Source organism: Gopherus flavomarginatus, chromosome 12 (genome assembly GCF_025201925.1).
Source record: "Gopherus flavomarginatus isolate rGopFla2 chromosome 12, rGopFla2.mat.asm, whole genome shotgun sequence".
Taxonomy (NCBI): Eukaryota; Metazoa; Chordata; order Testudines; family Testudinidae; genus Gopherus; species Gopherus flavomarginatus.
The window spans coordinates 39673388-39688506 of record NC_066628.1 but is presented as its reverse complement, the minus strand read 5'-3'; the positions used below and the strand labels follow the sequence as shown (position 1 = coordinate 39688506).

At 44.3% G+C, this 15119-nt stretch overlaps 1 protein-coding gene across 8 annotated transcripts in view; it reads right to left on the bottom strand.

Annotated features, from left to right (window-relative positions):
* CACNA1G (calcium voltage-gated channel subunit alpha1 G) overlaps nucleotides 1–15119 on the bottom strand; it is a 147900-nt gene that overhangs the window by 32246 nt on the left and 100535 nt on the right. For 6 of the 8 annotated variants that reach the window (XM_050920480.1, XM_050920485.1, XM_050920487.1 and 3 more), the window contains 5 exons: nucleotides 9426–9552; nucleotides 5409–5534; nucleotides 4661–4750; nucleotides 3525–3717; nucleotides 609–659 (listed from right to left, as the gene is read on the bottom strand). In XM_050920480.1, coding sequence (XP_050776437.1) covers nucleotides 609–659; nucleotides 3525–3717; nucleotides 4661–4750; nucleotides 5409–5534; nucleotides 9426–9552 — 587 coding nt within the window. The remainder of the gene's footprint in view (nucleotides 1–608; nucleotides 660–3524; nucleotides 3718–4660; nucleotides 4751–5408; nucleotides 5535–9425; nucleotides 9553–15119) is intronic. The other 2 variants (XM_050920482.1, XM_050920488.1) reach the window with 1 other exon arrangement.

Sequence of the window (15119 nt, the reverse complement as noted above, 5' to 3'; positions counted from 1 at the left end):
GCTGCAAGTTTGACAGCATGGAGGATGAAATCTACCCCTGTGCAAACTGCCAGCATGGGGCCTATGTCCCACTTCCAGCTGAAGGGCTGTGCACTAGCTTTATGCACAGGGCCTGGGTTTCACTCTGAGGTTAGCTGGTTTTCTCTTCCTGGAACACTAGCAATGCAACAAGCTAGTTCTAGAAAAATATCCTATTCTATTTGGGTGATTTGGCTTCCAGGGATACCGCTGCAGAATGGTCAGAATCTCCTAAGGGTTTATGGTTAGAAAGTGAGTGTGGACCACACAGGACCCATTTCAAAATCCAGTCACTATTCTCAAAAACAAAAAGTCCAGCAATGTTTGGATGAAAACTGGAAAAATGATTTAAAAAAACAAACAGGAAAAAAACCCCCGATAAAAGGTGTAAATTAAGATTTGCAAGTGCCTGGCCTGAGTCAGGTCTGCAGACCTGCCTGTTCAAGATGATATGCCTGTGCCATGAAGTAAGCAAACACGACTTCCACCACACACACAGTTTAGTGGGATGCCTCACAGCAGCATTGGCCAGCCGTTAGTTACACAGCACTGCCATTCACGTGAGACGAGACATTAAGATTTCCCAGTACCTTGCACTGCACTGGCTGAGCTCTCCATTATTACATCATCCAGCATTAGATCTAAAAGAATGAAACGACATTAATCATCTGGCAGGACGCGCGGCAAGAGTTTCATTCCCCTTCAACAGTTTCTACAGTTCTCCCGTCAACGAGCCAAGTCTGTAATGGCTGTAGCACGAAGAGTTCTAATAATGTTCTCTCCTAGATATATTTTTGGTGAGTGGAATCTGCTATCCCTGCCCCTTCTGATACAGTGAGGGTAAAACTAAGGGCCAGATGCTCCTCCCACTTATACCAGTGCTACCCCAATGGACTCAAAGAGATTGTGGCAGTTTAACTGGCAGAACTTTCCCCCCTTAAAAATGTAGGGCCAATTCACCCCAGCATAAGACTTACATACCACTTGGTTTGAGCAGAACTTATGCAAAAGCTTAGCAGAGGATGAATTTCACGCTAGCAGAGGAAAAGCACAACATGCTGCTTGCAGTCCTGCACACTACACAGCTAGGTTCTACATCTGTCATGTAAGCTCTATATTGGTATGTCCATATGTTTCTCTTTTTCAGATGCAGCACTCTGTCCTAATACGGGAATAGACTAGCATTTAAAAAAACGACCGTGCAGTCAGTTAAACTCATCCCTACTATTAGCTACAACAAAAAATCAGTGACCAGGCCAACTTCGACATAAAGGAAACCCCAGTTTTGCTAACGTGGATCTGAGGGTAGAAGCAAGCCCCTTATCCCAAAATGGCATGCCAGTTACAACAACAGATGGAAATCTAAGCAATGACACCTACATGTCATTGAGAGCAAAACTGGATATATTCAGTCAAAACCAACATTTTCATTGAATGTTAACTGAGAAAAGCTTTGTTCTAAAGCTTTGGAAGGCTTCATGCCTTTTTTTTTTTTTTTAAGGAGGTTTAGCACTCAGCCGTCTTCTCTTCCTCAGTAGACGATTTGGGTATTGCCTCTTTAATTAGACATTTTACAGAACTGAATGCAAATATCCACATCTCCAAGGATGCTTTATGATTCTTTCCCAGACCAGCCTTATGTCTGATTCATCTTTTTTCTTCTAGCATTATAAATAAGGTCATTCATAATATCACTATATATTTATTCTAATGACATTTAGAATGTTTTCTTTCCAAAACCAAACCATGCAAAAGGGACATTGGCATCCAGCATCTGGCTGTATGTTCTAAGGAAGCAGCTGTCACTCAGCAATTGTGTCTGGGAATTCAGACTACCCTAAAGTGCTTTCTATACATATTAATTGTTTGGAGGGAAAAAAATCCTTTGATATATCAGCTGTATCCCATTTAACTGAGACTGACAGATAAGATCCATAACAATGAGCTTTATTAATTGTGTCCACACTGGGTGAAGAGCCACACAGTACTGGTTACATCTCCCGAAGATCACTGGGTTCATTGCAACACCCATAAGGAACTGGGGCATAGTCTCTTCTTTGATTGATCCACAGTTCTGAGCAGGAATCTGGAGATGCTATAATGTACTCAGGATATTAGAATATTCCTTCTTTAGGCCCAGATCCTGCAGTGCAGGCAATCGGGTGCTGTGCAGCTGCAGAGCTCTGACGATGCCATTTTCACTGCAGGATCAGGGCCTTAAGCCCTGATTCGGAAAAGCACTCTGTTTGGGACAACATATATGCATTGTGCTTATATACCATAGAAATCAATGGGATTTAAGCACATGCTTAAAGCGAAGCACATGCTTAAGAGCCATGCTGCAAAGGGATGGACTTAAGAATGGGCTTAAGTATTTTCTGAATGGGAGCCTTAGTTAGCGATATCTGTGCTGCCGCAGTATAACTAAGCTCATTGCAACTTTTATAAACCTTTCAGACTTAACATTACCAGCTTTCAGATTCCTAGCACAAGCTCCTGATCAGAGACAGACTCTTAAACATCACTGACGTTCGTCCAAGATAGAAAATGAAATGTGAAAGAAGTGGAGACAAGTAGTAAGGAAACCGAACGGGAGAGGGTAACAAGAGAGATACCATGAAGAGATGGGCATTTGAAAAAATGCAACCAGAACAGAAAGCATGCAAGATGGAGAAGAGTACCTCTGGCCTTTGACCTCTGACCTGAATGTTATTTCCTGCTTTTTCAACCAAACCAAAACTGAAGTAAAAGAAAAAGGTCAGGTTTTTAGATTTTTGACAGAGTGTGTAGGTCTAGCATCCTTTCATCACGCTAACAGATTTTTTAAAGCTACATTATTCTAAGAGGGCCACAAATTTGTGTCAAGCTTTATCGTTCAATTTAGCTCAAATCTATGACAGTTCATCTGGTTAATCTGTCTTATTGAATTCTTTTTCAATCTGTATTTCTCAAGCAAACTCATTGATATGTATCTATAGGGTGTTTTTAAAAAGCATTTCTAGAATAAGATGGCTTCATTATTTTATTACATCCTTGAATAACCCTAGAGCTACACTGCCAACAAATTAACCTGACTAATAAATGAGACAGGTGATGTTGCTGTGGCATTACAAGGCTGTAATAAACCAAATAGTGAATCCAGTTATCAGCAACAGTGCTCAAGACTTGGAAGATTTATGGCCTAGTCTGACACTGTTGATCTTTGCAGTTGTCACTATTTGTGTAACACTGAGTTGTGCTATCCATGAAGCTCCAGGTTCGGGTTTTGGGGTTTTAAATAACCTTGTGTGAAAAGGTCATTGCAAATCATGCAGTCATGGAAAGGTTTCCATGGCTTCCTAACATGGCGCTGTTTCCTTCATGCAAATTTCATAGCTTGGACATGCTTTTTTTTGGAGGAGAATGATCACCAGATGCTAGGTAGGGGTTAGGGGATTGTGTCAAAGGTCAAGCAGGACTCAGAAAGATGTGGAAAGACTACCGACCAGCCATCTGTTTCTCCTTACTCCTTCTCTTTTTCTCCAGCCGGCGAAGTCTCTTCTCCTCCCGTCTCTTGGCTTCTTCCTCCTCCTGGTGCTGCCGACACTTGTGGAAATTCTCCACCACGACCCCCACGAACATGTTGAGGACGAAGAAGGCCACAATCAGCAGGAAGGAGATGAAGTAGAGGAGCATCCAAGGGTTATAGTTCATAACTGGCTACAGGATGGAGGGAGATAGATGCCAGTTGAATTACAACAGGCAGAATACGGAGCAAATTGAGGGTTGACAGATTCTTGCTAGTCAGGCTCGAGCTGGGATGTTAAAGAGAGCAATGTGGAAGTTGAAGGTCCGGCTGCAGTTTGGGGTCTCAAGCCTAGAGGGTTGGATGGGCCTGAGCTGCAGCCTGAGCTGCGACATCCACATGGCAATTTTTAGTGCACTAGCTTGAGCCCCACTAGCGCAAGTCTGTCTACGTAGGCTAGGAGGCTTGCTTCCTGACAGCAGTGCAGTGTAGACATACCCTGAGGAGGTAGACGGAGCAGAACAGCAAGGCCTGCTTTCTCAAAAGCAGCCTGGGATGTTGGGTGCTCAACTGAAGACACCTTAAAGGTGATTTTCAGACAGCAGGTGCTCAGCACAATCAGGCTCCTTTGAGGTGTCACGAATTGGGCACCCAAAGTCACTTGAACACTGAAGTGTCGTGAATGGTCTGTTGTGCCAAAGAGTGAGGCAACAGAATCCTTTACAACTCTCCCAGGCCAATAAGAGTAATCTATACATATACAAAGTAGCAGCTTTCTCCAGAGGTGCTCAAAGACTCTTCAGGCTCACAAAACCCCTCTCAGATAGGTAGGGTTCCCCATTTTACAGCTACACTGGACATTTCTTCAAGCACCATAAGTGGGTACAACGAGCTATTGAAACTTATGTCATAGCATGGTTTTGTTGCAGTGTATAACTAGTAGAGATGGGTCCCAGTTGGAACCTTTCATCTGACATCTGTCATGCCCATGCCCTGGTTTGGATAAAATGGAACCCAGATCCAAACCGCCCCTCAATGTTTCACTTTTGCAAGACGAACAACGTTTTGCAAAATGAAAACCAAACCATAGCCGCTTTGGCGGCTTCTCTCTACTAGGCGTTCATCTAGAAAATATACCTGCTGGTCAACTCCTACAGCATCGAGGCCATCATACATGATGTCCACCCACCCATCTTTGGAGGCCAGAACAAACAGAGACATCAGGGCCTAGAAATGCAAGGGAAAAAGTTACATTTAGTTGTAACCCAGCTTATTACACGCTCTCTTTTACCTGTCACATTCAATTCTCCTTTGCCCTTCTCCATTTTGGGATTTGCATTTGTGCTGCTATTTTACCTTGCCGATAATAGGAAACTTTTGATGTCCAAGGTTTCCTGGCAGCAAAAACCTGTCAATGTCAGACACCAGTCCAGCAATGAGGGCTAATTCAAAAACCACAAAGGCAGCTTCATTTTCACCCTCCAGGTCTCCACTGCTCATTACTAATTAGGCCCTACCACGCTGCTAAAATAAGGATGTGCTCCATGGGCAGTTCTAAATGAATGGGATGTTGAGATGCACTGGGTACAGGATGTCCAGCCACATTAGTCAAGCTCTGCTGCTAGATGTATTTAGTTTATTATAGATCAGTGAAGCAATTAAATATACCGTGAAGCTACTTGTGCTTATCTTATTCCAAAAGGAAATGTGTGCATGCTTGGAAGCATTGCATTTGGGATTTACAAATGCAGGGTGAGTGTATATGAAGTGAATAGTGACTGTGGCTGCTTAGACCCCTGTAAGAAAACCCTGCAAGTAATTATGCATAGATTTTTAAATCAAGGAGGTAAAGGAGCAAAGAAGCAGATTACCATTCCAGTAATACCTGGCCGAGATTATCAAAATTATACTTGTGCCGGACCCATTTGTAGCTGGCTTCTGCACAGTCTGATTTGTTTGTGATGTTTCTGGTATCCTCCCCTTGGCAGACAAAAAACTTCCCTTTGAAAAGCTGTAAAACAGAAGAATGAGAGGAGGGGTAAATCCACTTTGTTTACCTGCACAGAATGGACAGCTCACTCGGACCTGCTGTGCAGCCCACACAATCAAATCAAGTTAAAGGTAAAAGCCTCGTTAGTTCATGGCCCTCAAAGAATGAAGCCTGGCTTAACAATAGTGACAGTTTAGTTCAAAGGCACCTACTGAGAGAAAGCCTGAACGCCTCCTCTAACATAATTTAGGACACTGATCTTGAAGATATCCTTGCAGGGGGCTGAAGGTCTCCTTGCAGGGGGCTGGGTAGCCCCTAGGACTAGGACTAGGACTAAGATGATTCCCTACAGCCTTTTGCTTCCAGGGCACTGGTTCAAATCCAGCCCAGGCTTGTAGGAGTTACCATCTGATGGCTGGTCAGTGACCTATGTGAAATGAGTATGGTGGTCTCAGTCCAGTTGCCAGCCAAAAGTCTTACAAGAGTGGCCAACAAAGCCCTAATTCAGCCCTTTTGTTGACAGTCTTTGTTGGCAGAGAACAAAATGAATCAATGTGCCAGAGCAATGGAATACGCTCTTATTCCCAATAGTCAACGTGAGGAGTGGTGTGGGCAGAGCCTCGTTCTCCTCCTGGACCTGTGGCACGGATCAATAAGACTTCTATTTCTAGGGCTGTTAACCCAGCAACGTTCAATGACACTAAATTCCTTTGCTTGAGAGCTGTTCTCCATCAATCATTAGACTGCTTTTCAGGAGAGTCTCTGCAAATATTTTTATAACCAGAGTTTAAGAATGAACTCCTATTGCTCCCTGGTGCCAGATCCTGATCTCCCTTACACATCCATAAAACCATGGACTCCAGTGGGGTTACTCCTGATTTACACCTCAGAGAAGCATCAGCTGCTTAATTCTAGACTTGTTGCTTTCTGGAAAGCGGCACAGAAAATGGCAGTGTATGATTTCTACTTGGGACATGGCAATTGATGGCGAAATCTGAGCGAGCAAGACATATAGGAAATCTTGTTCTGCTGAGTGACAGTATCTTGCCATGCTTCCCTGGGACAGAGCAGCCTTCTATACCTTAAATACCACCTGTATATTTGAAAAAAAGAGATGCTCACTCTTTATGATCTGTTGTTCTAGACAAAACAAATACAAGCCCCGGAGAGCAAAACAAACCCATACATTACTTTATGTATTTCCTTTGGCAGCAGAACACTTTCCACTAGAAGGGCAGGGATACGACTCTCAGAGCTAACCAACATCTATTGTAGCCATAAAACATTTAGATCTAGGACGGCTATAGCTCCCTTAAGGATCTTCATGGAGATAGCTTCTTCCAAATTAAACAGGAAGGTGAACACTGGTTTTAATACATTGGCTATGAGTGTAATAGCTTCATGACTAGGGGTGTAATAATATTCAGATGGGCCCCGTTACACAACCATAAACTAGAGAGGAACATAAAAGGATCTGATTTGCAAACACACTGAGCACTGGCAGCTCACGCTTACTGGCAGCTCATGCTAGAGGTGCAGATTCTCAGCACTTCTGAAAATTGAAGGTCCAAAGTTTCAGAGCGACTCTGGCTTTTCTACTTCCTACTCCTGGCAGTTAATGGCTATTCACACGCTACCATGATGCACACTTCAGAAATCTCTGTAACACAATAAATAAATAGCAGGCATTCCAATGCAGTCCAGCGGGCAGGAGAGTAGACTGGGGTTTGGGAGACATGGGTTCTATTCTAGGTTCTTGCACTTACCTCCTGTGTGACATTAGGCAAATCACAAACTCTGTGCTTCTGTTTCCTACTCTGTCTGTCTGGTCTATGCACACTGTAATCTCTTTGGGGCAGGGATTGCCTTTTCCTGTTAACTCTAGAAGACTGAATCTTACTATCGATCTTCATTTTATACTTACATGGGAGAAAAAACTCCATGCTAATGCAGAGCAATCTAAGATTTGGTTTCTTTTATATAAATGATGGCCTTGCTTTTACAGTTATTCAGCATGCAGAACTCTCATTGACATCACTGGGAATTTTGCATGCTGAATGCAGGATCAGTTCTAATGTTTGTATGTAGTGCTGTAAATGTGTCAGTGTGTAATTGTGACAACTGAATAAAAGACCGGGAGAGGCACTGGGGAAAGCTATCACAATTAGCAGAAAGGAAATTCAAACAACTCAGTGACAGATTTTTTTTTCCTGTTATAAACTCTTTTGGATCTGATTATTTTGTTTTATGGGATGTGCTTAGTTTTATGGTCCTGTTTAGGGCAATGAATGGATGCAAAGTATAATAAATGGATATTGTGCTGTACCTATACATCAATCTAGATGCAAAAATTGTCATGAATGGGATGATTCTTCCCTTTTGTTCTGTCGGCTTTGAACACTATATTTATTAGTTATTTAAAGTACATTCATTAATGTAAAATGTTATGAAAGCCCTTCTGTCCAAACTGAGAGCCAGTTTCCAAGTCAGCTTTGACAGATCAAATAAACTTCACCAGGAAAAGGGGAAATGTGCTGAAATATCCATCAGATAGAATCTCTTTCTTGTTCAGATGATTAGAAATTATCACAAGAAGATGGAAACTTTTCTCCAGTCTCTTCCCTTGGGCTCCTGCCCTCTAAGGACTGGGGATGATGACAGCAGATTGTATCCAGGTTGCTTGACACAGCAGAAGGCTCAGAAATCAATATTTTCACCAGCTTCTACCTATGTGAACTTTCAGAACCCTGCACTGAGTCTACCGGGACAAGTTTTCCTTTGAGCTTAGAAGCCAGTGGATTCCCAGCTATGAAAGTTAGAGTTTCTATTTTCCATGAGTTTAAAGCTGGGAACAAAAGGGGACATTGTCCCTCCAACTTTTATACCACAGATAGGAGACAGAATTGACTGGAATAGTTTCCTTGGACTAGGATTTCCTAGTGGGACAAGGTAGGGATCTGATTATATTAACTATAGACTCAAATTCTGCTCTGGTGGGTCCTGGGGGAAGGATAGCTGTCACTCAGGTGTAGCTCAGTTCATGTTCTGCTACAGGAACTCTGCAAGGCAGAGCACAAGTCCTCGTGGTGGGGATGGAGGGGGCATGGTGAAGAGGACTCTTGGCTGACACTCTGAGCGGGATCAGCATGCCCCCTCGGACAGTGCTTGTTTTTGGGTATGTTTACATTGCAAGTTACGTTGTACTCATAGTGCTAGTGAACCTGCGCTAGCTTTAATCAAGTTAACACAGGTAACAATAGCAATGAAGACGTGGCAGTCCAGACATGGGTACAAGCCCACTAGGAACCCTGGCTACATACTCAGGGTGCTAGCCCACATCAGGGTCCATGCAGCCACATCTTCACTGCTAGTGTTATCTGCTCTAGCTAAAGTTAGTGCAGGCCTGGCCTACTCATGCTACAATTACACCTTAATCTGTGGTGTAGATGTGCCCTTAGAGAGCAATATTACTGTATGCACTGGTCAGCTTGAAGGGGGTTAGACCCATCCACTAACCCACAGATCGCACCTCCCCGACAGAACCAAGAAAGAGGCTGAAGTCCTACCACCATAATTTTTCATACTCATTGCTGTGCCCTCTGGTACTAAGAGTGCACGTGTGTGAAGTCTAGCCTATGCTTCATTTTAAAAGCCTGTGAAAAGTGCAAAAGACTCAGTAAGCCATGGCTAGGGCTAGAATAATATGAATCTTGCTCTGTTCATGCTATTTCAGTTCCTGGATGGGGAATTACCCCAAAAAGAAACTCACCTTAATCTGGGCCCCTCAAAGACCTGTAGCCCGCACACAGTGGCAAAGATACCAAGATATTCCTCTCTATTTGGGCTTGCTTCTATTTCCAGCTTTGCCTGGATTCCAGTGGAACTGGGCAAAGAGCCCAGCAGGGAACCTACCTGGACTCCCAAGATTCCAAAGATGATGAAGAAAGCACAACAGATGACCACAATGTTCCCAATAGGCTTCAGGGATGACATCAGGGTTTCCACCACCAGCTTCAGTCCTTGTGCTCGACTAATGACCCTGAGGGGAAAAAGCAGGCACAAGAAGCAGGTTAGACACTGTCCTTGCAACATTCCTCTGAATCCTTCCATGCTCCTAGGCACAGGCATAAATGTAGACTAGGGAAACAGCTGTTTGAAATGGGGTGTGGCTGAAAAATAAGAGAACAAATGCTATGAAGGGACTGAGAGTCTTGTGGCACCTTTAAGACTAACAGACGTATTGGAGCATAAGCTTTCATGGGTGAATACCCACTTTGTCAGATGCATGTAATGGAGATTTCCAGAGGCAGGTATAAATATGCAGGCAAGATCTAAGGGAGGTTGGGGAAACGTCATATGTACTCAGGGAGCCTCGTGCGTGGACTGGGGAAGAAGAGAAGGTGCAGGTGGGAATGCATACGTATTAAGAGTTAGTACACAGATCTTGATCCAGAGCCCATTGAAGTTAGTGGAAAGGCTTCTGTTAACTGCACTAGGCTTTCGAGCAGGCTCACAGAAAGGGGAAATTACAGAGTACCCCCATGTCTTCTTCTCCCACTCCATTGCCTACACCTCTCCAGTCATGTCCTTTTTAACCACCTTATTAAAAATGAACACAGATCTAATTTTAGTGACCTCTCCATGTACGGCACACCTCCCGCCGCCAGGCCTGGGAAATTCTATTGTCTTCTCGTTGACCCCTTATGCAGCACTCTCAGTTCTTGTAAAGCACTTTGGCACCTTATTCCAAGCTAATACAGTAGAACTTCAGCATTACGGACACCTCAGGAAGGGAGGTTGTGTCTGTAACTCTGAACAAAGCGCAGTTCCGGCTCTGGCTCCAGCAGCAGCTGAACTCCCTCTTCAGCACCGGCAGCTTCCTTGCAGGCAGCTTCTTTCCCTGGGTCTAACTGAGTTTGCAAGCTTGTCCCTCTCCCAGCTGGGGGTGGGGTGTGTGTGAAAACAGCATGTCCCCCTCTGGCTGGGGGAAGAAGGGTAACACCAATGTGTCGGCCTCCTGACCGAGGGAGAGGTGAAAGCGGCACAGACCCCAGCACTGGTCCTGCTCTGCTGGCTCTGGTTGCCTTGGGCTGGCAGCCCCAGAATCTTCACTTCCTAGTGGTAAGTGGCTGCCCCACATGTGGGAGTGAGGACAGGCAGCCCAGATGTGCCTACATTTAAGCTACAATACAGGCACAGCACAGTACTTGCTTTTTTGTTTGCTTTTTTGGTCTCTGCTGCTGCCTGATTGGTTACTTCTGGTTTCACATGGTGTCTGATTGACCGGTCGGTCCGTAACTCTGGTGTTCGTATCTGTGAGGTTCTAACTGTATGTCAGATGTGGCCCCTCTGGCCTCTTGCACTGCTAGAGATAGATCTGATGGTTTTAATCTAAGCCATTGTCACTCCCTATCTATCTCCTGCCAGGATGTCATCTCTCCCCCACTCCCCGTTGTTCATCACTTTGTATTTTTCTATAATGCAGTTTGACAAGCTCTCTCGGTTCTGGTTTGGATGTAGATCCCATCTTCTTTTGGAGCCAGCCTCTTGTTTTGTGTCATTCACAAATGCATGCACTTGGTTCCACGTTCTCTCTTCCTGGTCACTAATACACCATTGGAACAGGACTGGGTCCAACACAGATTCCTGAGCCACTACATTTCCTACCTTCATCCTGTCTTACTTCTACCCGTTCACTGCTGTGACATCAGATATTCAACCACTTTTGTGAGTCAGTTGAGAACGTCACCACAAGAGCATAAGCAGTAACCTTCAACACTACAGGATTTCTCCCCATCTCTCTGGCATTACCTCGAATTTCATAACTGTAGATTAGGTTATACTGTAGGGCTAAGGGAGAAGGCACAATCAATAGCAAGATAGAAACAAGCAGGAAAACAAAGGAGTAGAAGATGAACTACACCGTTATACCAAGGGCAATACTTGAATCAGAGGACTAAGCCTGTTTATATTAAAAAAAGCCATCAAGTCATTTAGGGACAGATTTACAAAGGTATTTAGGGGCAAATAGGTTTCTAATGATTTTTACAAAAGTATCATTGACATCAGTGTGAGTTAGGGGCCTAACTCATTTTGTAAATCTAGTCTTTATGGCCAAGCTGCTTACAAATGTAGGAATGGAAAGTCAGGCACTGATGCACAAAAAACGCCAATTGCGCCCATAGAGTGGTGTGTGTGTGTGCTATGGACATAGGTGTGAAGGCTCCTTTGAAAAATTGGCACTCAAAAGCACCTGTTCACCTACGGGACAAGGATGTCTTCCTTCCTGCCTGACCTCCCCACTCTACACTGATCCTATCACGGGCTCCCCAAAGTCTCTCCCTGCTCTGCCCAGCTCAGTGTCCCTCTGCATTTTCACCCCTCCCCTTTGTATGTTTTGCTTTCCTATCTCAATAACCTGCCTCTTGCCATCTTAAAACTACCTCCCAGTTTGAGTTCTAGTCTAATCTCCATCCTCCCCAGACTGTGTCATTCCCCCAGCAGGGGTCACTGTGGACTCGGAAGTGTGACAGCGACATTTGGCTTTAATGAAGTGCGTGACGGATAAGCCTCACGCTCTCTGAAAGTTTGCATTATTCCTTGTGTGTCTCCATGCCTATAGAGTTCAACTCCAGAGCTATGTGCATAGCCATTAAATAATGGTGGTTTTTTGTTTTCCTTTTTTTTCTTCTTCTAAGGATTGTTGGCTTTAAACAATACCCTGAAAAACTAAAACCTAAAAAAAAATATTTCCTTCTTTCTGGTAAAATATTTACTCTAAATGTCAAGGGTAGCTTGTCAATTCCCCTTGTAAAAAAGAAACAGATGGTGATATTTTTATCCACTCCCTACCAACACAACACAAAAGGCAGATGCTTCTGTTTTACATCCTGGCTGTTGTGCTCAGGTCACTGTTGTTGTTACTTATTACCCTCCCTGTCTGATCTGCGCTGTGCTGGTTTTCTGCGTTTGGAAAGGACTGGCTGGCTCAGGGAACGTAAGGCGTTCTGAAGTCTTTAACCTTTAAGGCTGTGAAGCAAATCTAAACCAGGCTGGCAGCAACCAAAACAAATCATTACCCTCAAATGGCATCTTAGCATGCTATGTTAAACATGTTTGTTGATCTCAGTCCAGTTCTGGGCAGGCAGGGATCCACATCACAAACAACAAACACTGTCCTCACTAGCACCCTTTTAGAAGCCGACAGACTAAAGCACGTGAAGACTGAAATACACCCAGATCCGGGCTTAAGCACGTTAGGGGAAAAGCTTGCACCGTCTCAATCAGTTCAATGCCTATTCTGTATATGAATCCTAGATACTTTTATGCCTCTCCATAACTGTAGTATCTGAGCACTTCAGAATCACACACATTCCTCACAACAGCCCCACAAGAAGTGCTATTATCCCCATTTTACAGATAGGAAAATAGGGGCACAGAATGATTAAGTGATGTGCCCAAGGTCACTCAGGAAATCTGTGGCACAGTAGGAAATTGAACCAGGTCTCCTGAGTCCCAGGCAAGCACCCTCCCCAACCTTCCTCTTGTGAAGAAACTCTGTTCTGTGGATACAATGAAGAAATTCAGTCTCCAGGGCCTGGCAACTTTCACCAGCACCAACATCAAATTAAAAATGGAACAAAGTAATTTTCCTGACAAGACACCATCTGGGTTCCAACATATGAGGAATAGGAAGGAATAGGAGGTCATTCTTCTACATTGGCCAGCAGCGGATGCATGTTGAGAAAGAGGGGCTAAGAAATTATATAACCCTTTGGTTCTTTCAAATTCCTAATCAGAATATAATCCAGTGCATGTGCGTCATGTCTGCACTGCAGCTTGCAAAACACCCCGCTGCTTCTCCTGTAACATTATCCCCAGGCCTACCGAAAAAAATCTGAAGAAAAATGTAATCCCAGATGTACGCCAATGGTCTGAAGGAGAGCTTTCCCGTCAGCTGTAGAGAAATTGGAGGAAAAAACCTCATGAGCTGACCTTATTAGCATAGACACACCACCTACTTTGTCCAGTGACTAATTTTCGCTGTTTTGGGTTAAAATTCACTTAAGACTTGAAAGCAGGGGTAATTAAATGCTTTTATCCTTATTGTACAATTAAAAGGCATACTCACTCACTAAACATGGGGTAGTGAGTCATATCCAAGTGACACTCAGAAGGGGTGGGGACGGATCTTCCTATCCGGTAAGGAGGAGTTTGTTTAAAGGTCCCAGATGCCATTTGACCCTTCCTCTCCAGGTCTAGGGGCTGAGCCTTACATCAGCTGTGGAGACAGCATGCAGTGAAAGGCAGGCTCCCCACTACCCAGGGAAATCACTAAGGTCTGGGTAAGGGATGGAACACAGCTAAAGGGAGCCTGGTGAGATCAGCAGCAAAAGCAGCCTCTTGCCCAACAAATCCTAGAAGAATGATTGCTAACAGCATGGGTCTGTAGGGCTGGACCCAGCCAGACCATGGACACAGCAGAGCAATGGCAGAGGCCTCGCTCGCTGGAGGGGACCCCACCTGAATGCACTCCATAATGCTTTGCTGACGTTTGACAACAAACCATGAGTGGGGTGCAGTGGAGGGAAAGGAGGAGTTAAAGAGACATTCGTCCACAGGGCTTCCACGCTGCAAGGTGGGAAGCTGAGGTAAAAGCCTCCTGCCCAAGATCCTGTGGGGCGGGTGGTTTACTTATTGTCTGCATATTTCTGAGTTATTGTTGCTGTGTTTTCCCAAATTAATGCGTCCTCTCTCCCCTTAATAAATGTTTGCTTTTCGTTATACACAGACTCGGTGCTTGCGAGGGGGGAAGTATTGACTAGTAGAGACACCCACAGAAGGTATTTAGTTTTCCCAAATTTCTGGGTGGGGGCTCAAGACGATTTTATTTTGTAATTTTAAGAGGAATCTCCAGATACTGAGCTGGTATTTGCTGCTGCTGCCAACATCTGTCAGAAGCTTAAATGCTAATTAATGAAAAACATCATAGTCCTCATGACTTCAGGCACTGAAGCTAAGACCCACCAGGTCAACAGAAAGACTCCAGTGAGAGCCGGATAAGGTCCTAGATAGAACCGCAAAGTAACGCAACCTCAGCATTTCCGAGATATTAGTGTCAGCTCTATTACGATGGCTTTAACCATCCCAGCACCTCATCAATATTGCCCAAGATCCTGCTGATATTATTGCCTGTAAACCCATGCTATCCAATCCACTGCTCCGGCAATTTAGTCCTGAACGATCCAGCTGATTCGAGCCCTCCGGACATGGTGACACAGTAGCCAGCTGAGATTGCACTAAGGACAATTTCAGCCTGCGTCAGGCATCTGACAAATGAGGAAATTGGGAGTCATAGAAGTTCTTCAGCAAGAAAAAAATGCTAATCCCTTGAGTTTCTGTTGGTTCTGCTGGCCTCAGCAGTCACAATGCTGCTAAATTCCAAGCATGCAGATGCTCCAAGACTGCTGTCAATCTCATCCCAGCTGGAACATATTTACTAACTTTAAGCCTGCTAGTCTGCTCAGCCCATTTGTATAAAGAAGTGGCAGCTCAGTGTTAATGCAGACTTTCCTCCGTGGGGGAAAAAGCCAGCAAAGGTGATAA